The 8,795-nt window shown below is 34.1% G+C and overlaps 2 protein-coding genes across 2 annotated transcripts; one reads left to right on the top strand and one right to left on the bottom strand.

The window, feature by feature from the left end:
* Positions 1 to 731: 731 nt before the first annotated feature.
* LOC105369034 (probable ATP-dependent RNA helicase CG8611) lies at positions 732 to 4,321 on the bottom strand. The gene is made up of 6 exons (XM_011508276.1): positions 4,253 to 4,321; positions 3,089 to 4,183; positions 2,779 to 2,999; positions 1,691 to 2,690; positions 1,384 to 1,614; positions 732 to 809 (listed from the first exon to the last, which is right to left on the bottom strand). Exons 1-6 carry the CDS (start codon positions 4,319 to 4,321, stop codon positions 732 to 734), a joined length of 2,694 nt encoding a protein of 897 aa, XP_011506578.1.
* Positions 4,322 to 5,180: 859 nt separating this feature from the next.
* Positions 5,181 to 7,684, top strand: LOC105368528 (uncharacterized). The gene is made up of 5 exons (XM_011507550.1): positions 5,181 to 5,257; positions 5,752 to 5,899; positions 6,054 to 6,136; positions 6,543 to 6,696; positions 7,156 to 7,684. The coding sequence occupies exons 1-5, from the start codon at positions 5,195 to 5,197 to the stop codon at positions 7,377 to 7,379; spliced, it is 672 nt and encodes a 223-aa protein (XP_011505852.1). The 5' UTR covers positions 5,181 to 5,194; the 3' UTR covers positions 7,380 to 7,684.
* The last annotated feature ends 1,111 nt before the right edge of the window (positions 7,685 to 8,795 follow it).

Raw genomic sequence — 8,795 nt, 5'->3', positions numbered from 1 at the left:
TATATATATATATATATATATATATATATATATATATATACACATATATTAATTCAATGTCAGTGTGAAATAGACATTTACCTAACTACCCTATTCATCACATAAATAAAATAAGTATAAATAATTGCTTATGATGCTTTCCAATCTTGGATTTCAAATGTAAAATGTAAGCAATTTCAAATTATTTTCAGTAAAAATCCGACAAAGCTAGATAATGCAAGAGGTGCATTTACATACACACAAGTACATTTGGCTCGGCGCTGCGCTACCGTTTGCCCCGTATGAATTACTGTCAAATAAAGGCAAACGAATGCTCGTGCGAACTCTTTAGTAGTATCGCTTTGCACACCAAGTTGCGTATGTATAGCTTTAATAATACATATTTTAAGGATGGGGCGATTGCCGGCGGAAGAGCCGCGACGATTTAGAAAGTATACAAGCAACGGCGATGATAATTATACTCGTTATGACGGCCTCGACGAGAGAGCATAATTCCTTCATTCTTTTTTTTGTTCTTCTTTTAAGTTAACCTCCAGCGGCGGCGCGGCGGTGCACAGCATGAGTCTCGGGTAGATATTTAATTTCGTCCTGAAAGAATAAGCCACGCGGGCTAATTTACAGCTCCGGTTGCGCCGCCGACGTCCTGACTGCGCTTACATCGCTTTTCATTCGCTTCTTTGTCTTTACTCTTTCAACTCTCCTCCTCCGCCCCCACTGTCGCTTTACTAGCTTTACCTCTCGTTTTTGTTGGCTATTTTTTCATAAGATTTCGTGGCATGAAATTTTTTGCCCGTATCTTTCAACGTTAGCTTGGAGATGGAAAATTATAGTACAATTTTAGATCGCAGTTTTTGGCCTAAAGCCAAAATATTTATTAATTTTTTTATCTTTTTTTACGAGTCTAATATATTTACTTGTTTCATTATCTAATAAGCACTGGGTTTTCCTTATTTTTCGTGAATCTTTTATCCGTCTATCTATCTCTCCTCCTCCTCCTCCTCCTCCTCCTCCCCTGTCTCTCTCACTCACTCACTCTCACTCTCTCACTCTCTCACTCTCACTCTCTCTCTCTCTCCATCGACAAAAATATATTTGTACTTTTAATATATCTTTTTGAATCCTGCCAAAGTTAAGTATATCAATGTAAATAATAACGCGAGCTTTATTACAAAATTGTAATGCGATAATTTGTAAAAGGACCTTAATCAAAAAGAATTTATTTTTGAAATCTAAATGATTCGTTGGATTTTAATTCTATATTCACTAATTAATTCATCACCGACCTATTTTTCTTTTCTCTTTATTTCGATAATAAAGCAATATTTCAACGAATCTATAATTATGCTAAATTATGTAAATTGCATAAAAAATGTATTTACTTACAGTGCATAGAAGAACGCCATTATTTGCCTGTTTGAAAATTTTAAAGACCTCTGTTCGATCTTTTTGAGACATATTTCCATGTAATTTGAAAAACTCGATACCTACTAGAGCATCCGAGTCTTCATCTTCATCGTCAATGGGTTGATTTAATATGGAAGATAAAATCTGTTCATGATAATCTATCATATCTTGGGTAGCCATGAAAATCAAAATCTTATGGTTTCCTTGATTCTAATAATAAAATATTAAATATTATGATAATGTAAAATAGCGTAATGTAAAAATTGCTCAAATGAAAATTCTTTACTCGACATTTTCCAGCAATGTAAGCACTTAATGTGACCATTCGAAGTTTTGGTGGAGTTACAATATAACTTTGAACGACACTTTGTGGAACAATCAAATCCTCGTTTGCTTCGTTCATACTTCCTCCACTAGCCTCTACATTGTCTTTGGCAGCATCGACAAAAACTGGATTATGCATTGTTAAACCAGCAAGTTTCTCTACTGCATGAGTTAAAGTTGCGGATAACAAGATAGTTTGCCTTTTTGGTGATTTGCTAATATCAGGAATTATTTTCTCATCCTCGTTTCTTTTATTATCTAATGACAATACTGACTTTGAATTTACCAGATCAGATTCATGATTGCTATCTTCATCTGTATCCGAATGATATTGTCTTCTAGAAATTTCACTTTTTTTTACTTCTGTCTCATCTTCTATATTATTATCAGATTTATCCTGATTATCTAAATTTTCATTTACATTTTTAGTCTTAGAATTTGATTTAGCGTGCTGCCGAAGCATACTTAAAGCATCGTATTCCAAATTGTTAGATACTTTAGATTTATTTTTAAGTTGATCGTCGTTTCTACGAAATTGGTATTGATACTGTTTATTTGTAATTTTACTTTTCATTCCTTCCGTATCATCTCCTATATTATTATCAAATTTATTTTGACTATCTACATTATCATTTACATTTTTAGTCTTAGAATTTGATTTAGCGTGCTGCCGAAGCATACTTATAGCATCGTATTCCATATTACTAGATACTTTAGATGCATTTTTATGCTCAACGTCATTTCTACATAATTGGTGGTATTGATTCTGTTTATTTGCATTTTCATTTTTCATTCCTTCCATATCGTCTACTACATTATTATCAAATTTATTTTGATTATCTAAATTTTCATTTACATTTTTATCATCAGCGTTTGGTTTAATGTGCTGCCGAAGCATACTTAAAGCATCGTATTCTAAATTACTAGATTCCGAAGGTGTATTTTTAAGTACATCAACAATTCTATAAATGTAATATAAAAATAATTAAATGATAAAGAGTATATAATTAAATAAAAATAGGGCAAGTGTATAAAATATGCATTACGTACTCTGAAATATCCTTCTCGTAACCCATATCAAGCATTCTATCTGCCTCGTCTAAGACAAAATACTTAATACTGTCAAGCTTTAAGGCCTTTGTGTGTCTTATATGATCTAGTAATCTTCCAGGTGTCGCAACTAAGATATTACAACCTTTTCTTAATCTAGCCTTTTCTGCTTTTCTTTTTTCTCCACCGACTAAATAACCTGGTACAAGCCAAGTAAACGGCTAAAATATAGAAATAAATTTTAACTATATAAATGATTTAATGCGTGCAAATATATATGCATGTACGCTTGTATGTATGTGTCACTTACTTTGATTAATTTCAAAAAGCATTCATACGTCTGAAGGGCAAGTTCTCGTGTCGGAACTATCACAAGAGCATTTATACCACTAATTCTAGTTAATTTTGGTTTAACACTTTGTAAATTTTCAATTATTGGTAATGCGTAAGAAAGAGTTTTGCCAGATCCTGTTTGCGATCTTATTAAAGTATCGCTACCAGATAAAATTACAGGAATTGCTATTTTTTGAACCGTAGTCATCGTTGTAATATTCATATTTTGTTCTAAATTTAAGACCGTAAATACGTGAATACCTAAATCGCTAAATTTTTCTGCAGAAAAAACCTCCTCGTTAATTGGTTTGACAAGCCTCTGTCCTATGTTGGGTACAGAAGGATTATTCTTAAACAGTGAAAAAAAATTTCCAGTTTGATGTAAACGGGAACGTGTATTCTTTCTTTTAAAATCAGCTTTTGTTTTATAATTTTTTTCTACACTCTTATCGACTCTTGATTTCTTTAATCCATCAGGAGGTTTACTTTTTATATTTGAAACAGTGGAAACAGTTGAATCGGACATTTCGGGTTTTTGTACTTGTTCACTTGTAAATTTACTATCCGTATCGTTACTTTCAAGAAATTTCACTTTCTTCGAATCGGTCACTTTGAAAATACTCGAAAGAGATTGGCTTGGTTTATCCCCATCACGTTTTCTCTTTTTAGCCAAAATAGTTTTAATGGGATTATCTTTGACATTCTTTGTGAAAGATATTAAAGTTCCATCGCATTTGTTCTTCCTGTTTTGTACATTACTTTTTGTTTTTCCTGCTAATGATTTTAAATCTTTTGACGATTCGTTGGACAGTGGCTTTGCATTTTCGTGTGAAATAATAGCGGTGGACTTTTTTAAAATAGAACGTTTAGGAACTGCGGTAGGCCGATTCGCTCTTTTCAAGTTATTCGAAACAATAGTGACTAAAGACTTTTGTTTTATTCTTTTCTTGGCCCCGATTAAAAGACCTTTCGAAGATTCGATAGCGTGAAACTTTTTGAAAGGCCTCTTCACTCTTTCGATAGAGGGTCTATTTAACTTTTTCAGACACATCTCGTTAACAATTTGTGCGGTCTGTTGAGAATTTAAATTAATAAATAGAAGCCCAAACCCGACAAACAAACTACTTCACAAGCTACTTACGGTTTTCTCGGAATTCGTCGTATTCCCAGTGATGTTCAAACAAATATCAGTATCTTCCTTAACGGCCATTATTATAAACAAAAACAAAAAACAAAAAAAAAACAAAAAAAAACTATTATATCAACGCGGCACTCTTAGAATTCAAGTAAGAAAATAATAGAGGATGAAATGAATTGCGTATAACCTCTAAAGTCACGTGTTCACGACACAAACCAAAACCAAAACACACAGCTGCGATCGTTCAAACCTTCCTGCTACGTACTGCACAATTGCGCATGCGCGAAAGATTTAACAGTTTCGCGACTTAGCGCTGTTCAAAATTCAACTTCTCATAGCTATAAAGACGAGTCTTTATCTATTCTCGTGTTTAGATCACAAATGACATTCAGTGAGACAGCCCAGAGCTACTGATAGGCAGTTGCGTTATGATTAACGCCTCAGTTTTACAATTAATCAAATTCGATATTAAAAGAGTTTAATATGTTTTGCTCAAAGTTCGTGCAAGAATTGGTGCATCATTTTTTTATAGTCGGTAGAACTGAAATAATGGATATTTGTGAATTTGTGGTTATTTAGTATAAGAGTTTTAATTACTAATTATAGTGATCGGGGGTTTTTAATTTTCTATGTAATACAGGAAAATGCTCGCAAATTTAATAACCCAAAGATAATAATAGTTTAGGGCTTCCAAGCAATAAGCTGTAAAAGTAAACATCATATGGTAATAGGACTATTTACATTTTTTTTTTCTCTATTGGCCGCTTCGCTCTATCATGTCAAGTCTAGAAATCGACACGAAGAAGTGTAGTTAGTTTTAACAATTGACAATTATAACTTATCGAGTCATATGTTATAAACAAAACAAAAACAAAACAAAAACAAAAAACAAAAAAAATATATATATATATATTTATTATTATTATTATTATTATTATTATAAAGATGGGTAAAATGTGTTGTATAAGCTTGACGTTGGCTGTAAAACTCATTGGAACATTTGGATTGGTAAATTTTAAAAAAATTATAAATCAATTGTAATATAAATGCTTTTAAGATTTGTCTACTTTCATAATGCAATCTATTGATACGCTTAACATTTATTCATATAAATTGTACTTGATGAATTTGTTAAATAAATTCATTGTTCATTTAAACGGAAATTTTGAGAGCGAGAGAGAGAGAGAGAGAGAGAGAGGAGAGAGAGAGAGGGGGAGGGGAGAGAGAAAACAATATTCTATATTATGCAAATCATATATAGCATTATACCATCAATAATATTTGTAATATAATTTTTAATAAACGAATGCTATAATTTCTGTTATGTATACTCAACATCACTAGTCTACTGTTGATTAGTGTTAAACGTTTTTTCACCATAATTTAGTTCTATCGAATGATGTTCGCTTCAATAATAATTTAAAATCTGCAACCTCGTAATATTTTTCGACTCAAACGAGACTCAAAGGAATAAAAACGTGAAATGCATATTGTTATTTCAGTCTCTGTCAATTCTTATGATCAACATGTTGGTGAGCGATTTCTTCTCGAAGCAACACGAAGAAGAGTTCATAATAGCCCTAGAATCATGGATGCTCTTTGGGTTAAATTGGACTTATGTCATGAAAAACCTTAAAGTTGTCGAGACAGGTAAGTCGTCGGCATTTATTGAATCATCAATATCACATTCCGCGCACTATTATCATTAATTGAGCGTCGACAAACAGCAGACGAATCGTCATTTAAAAATAACGTATTTGTAGAAGGAGAAGGTGTGATTTAAGTAAAGAAAATGTTTTTACAGCTCGTACACTGTTGACTTGTGTTCTTATCTACTCGGTGCTCTCTCTCGTTGCTAATGCTCTCCTGGCCTTGAGCTCTCTTTTGGTAAGTGTAGCGTCGAAGCAATTCTTGGCGTCAAAAAAAAAACGAAAAAAAAAAACGAAAAAAAAAACATTGACGCTTAGTCATTTAAAGATTTGTTAGACGATTGTAATTCGGCTTTTCAAAATAATCAAGTAAATGAAAATTATTCCCCGAAATTGCACGTAATCTTATATATAAATCTAATAACTTGCTAGAGAACAAAATTTTCCTAAATCACTCAAGTTGAGAGCTTAAGAATTTCATAAATAATCGATTACAGCTATCATAATAATTGTCGAAAATATTTAATTACGATCTCGCAAATCATTTCTGTTAATCGTTTGCTAAAAGTAGTCTCCTAACATTAATTAATACATGAAACAATAATGAATGCTTCTCCATATTTTTAATAATTTTTTCTTTCTAGAAAAAGCCAAATTATGTTCTAATGTGGATGTATATGCAAATGATTAGCATATTCGATCAAACGATCGCTTTGACGATGCAATTAACACGCGACGACAAGTCTGATGGAGAAGATAAGTCAGCTTGGTACATTCCTGTATGCAGTATTTATTTACGTAAGCATTATATCATATTAATTTTTCGGTTGCTTATTGAGTGTAAAGCAAATTGTGCGTTAGAAACGGCAAACGACAAGCGTACGACTTTTATTTGTCGTAATGCCGTGATGAAGTCTTGTTATGGTAACGATCGTGTCCAAAATATTATGATGAAAAAACTGTTTTGCGCATTAAACAAAAACAACGAGCTATCTAATATCAATTTTTGACAACGCTCTATGATGATATAATGACTGTACATCGATAAGCGTATCTATTTAAACTAAGCTTTTCAAATGTTCGATAAACGTTAGAGCCAAATTCACAGTCTCGGCATAAAACATCATAATACATGGCTGTACAGAGTTTAACGTGGATTACATGCCAATGACGCCATTCAGTGCCGTTGGAGATAAATTATTATTAGTTTAGCGATGAAAAATATGAGGCTTTATTCAGGAACAAATTTGCTTACAGTGATAAGCGGTTACTTTTGGATGGTGGTCTCGGCGGCTCGCAGAGAGTGGATAAAGAATAGGGAAGATTGCGATCAAGTCATCGCGATTGATACGATGAGATCTCCGCAAATCTCGGACAATGCAAACATGCCCAAGTCGCCGTCATTCTTATCAAGCAATATCGGTGGTATCGCTTACGATTTTCCCAAGTCACTGCCACCGCCAGCATACAACGTCGTTTAATATCCTCGACGATCAGCGCTACTTTTGACTATTCCGGTCGCCCCTTTGTTTCACGAATGGGAAATTAGAGGAGCAATTTTAGCGAATGTACGATGTAGGTCGGTGCCAGTCAATATATCGAGCGAATTCGGAACTCACTCATCCAAGCGAGATTCCCTCGATCTCTCATTCAATACCTGAGTATTTGATACCAGTTGTAAATGCGCATAAATCTGTTATATTATTTATTTATTTTTATACGAGCACATTCATTGTAACGCCATTCTTTGACTTTGTAAATAAAGACACATTAATATACGTTTAAATTTTTTGTTTTTGTTTGTCTGTCTATTTGTTTGTTTGTTTTGTTTGTTTGTTTTGTTTGTTTGTTTTGTTTGTTTGTTTGTCTGTCTGTTTGTCTGTTTGACCATTCGTATTGTGTTTAATTTGAAAAACTTGTTAATTTCGCGATTAGTTTGACAAATACGACAATTTGAAAAATACGCTATTCTACGAAACATCTAAATGCGTAAGCTTCTACGTACTTTTGTCCCAATGGTAATTGAATGTTCCGAGGCTGTGCTGCAGCTATGAGACATCGTTACGTTTATTTATCTAGAAACTAGGACGTTATAACGTTGGGTACAATATGCTTCGTTAAAGAAACACTCGGTTTTCACGTTCTCCTATAGCTTATTCAATATGAAACAAGATAGAGAGAAATTGATACATCCCACTGAATCGCGATATCAATCATTGACGATGGATTTCAATGAAAACCCAAAAGATTCCACAATGATAAAAGACCGGTCGTCGACATCTGCAAAGAAACTGAAAATACAATTACCCAGACAGCGATACACTTAAAATCGGACCGTTTTTATAAATAATCGATGGATTGAACTGGGCTTTGGGAGAAATTCATAATGCCATTATAGGTCGGTCGGTAAGGACGGCAGGATATAAAGGGCAGGACTGTCACCGGGCATTCATTATTAAAGGCGTTGCGCCAAGTGGTGACGTAGCGTGATCCAAAAAGAAAGAAAAAGAAAAAAAAAGAAAGGGCCGCGATAAGAGTGCCAACGCGACGCAACATCGATCGCTCGATACAACTGGCTCGCGTCCCCATTTCCTTTTTAAATCGTCATCCCACGGGACAATTCATCTCCGTCCTACGCGCCTACTCCTTTTCCCTTTTTTCTCAAAAGCGTATTGCGCTACGCCGATATAAATCGGGGCCGGGGACGCGGCGCTAATAGCGTGTATCAAATGCGCGCATATGTGTACGGAAAACATGAGAGATCGCCGACGCTCGAACGTCAAAATACACTTTTAAACTTCGCTGGGATCGCAATCGCTCGCCGCCTATTCCCCTGGGAGAGGGCGACTCTTCTTTTGAGGAATGAGGGTGAGGCGAGATGGACTTCGATGCGAAGC

This window comes from Ceratosolen solmsi, unplaced genomic scaffold, assembly GCF_000503995.2.
Source record: "Ceratosolen solmsi marchali unplaced genomic scaffold, CerSol_1.0 scaffold1, whole genome shotgun sequence".
Classification (NCBI taxonomy): domain Eukaryota; kingdom Metazoa; phylum Arthropoda; class Insecta; order Hymenoptera; family Agaonidae; genus Ceratosolen; species Ceratosolen solmsi.
This window is presented reverse-complemented; position numbering and strand designations above follow the sequence as displayed.

What these genes read in the sequence shown, in the direction of transcription:
- LOC105368528 (XM_011507550.1), top strand. Translation starts at nt 5,195, where the DNA reads ATGGGTAAAATGTGTTGTATAAGCTTGACGTTGGCTGTAAAACTCATT. An exon ending in CCTTAAAGTTGTCGAGACAG is followed by an intron (nt 5,900 to 6,053) that starts GTAAGTCGTCGG and finishes ATGTTTTTACAG; the next exon opens with CTCGTACACTGTTGACTTGT. An exon ending in TGTATGCAGTATTTATTTAC is followed by an intron (nt 6,697 to 7,155) that starts GTAAGCATTATA and finishes ATTTGCTTACAG; the next exon opens with TGATAAGCGGTTACTTTTGG.
- LOC105369034 (XM_011508276.1), bottom strand. Translation starts at nt 4,321, where the DNA reads ATGGCCGTTAAGGAAGATACTGATATTTGTTTGAACATCACTGGGAAT. An exon ending in TACGAGAAGGATATTTCAGA is followed by an intron (nt 2,691 to 2,778) that starts GTACGTAATGCA and finishes TTACATTTATAG; the next exon opens with AATTGTTGATGTACTTAAAA. An exon ending in ATGGCGTTCTTCTATGCACT is followed by an intron (nt 810 to 1,383) that starts GTAAGTAAATAC and finishes TCCATCTCCAAG; the next exon opens with CTAACGTTGAAAGATACGGG.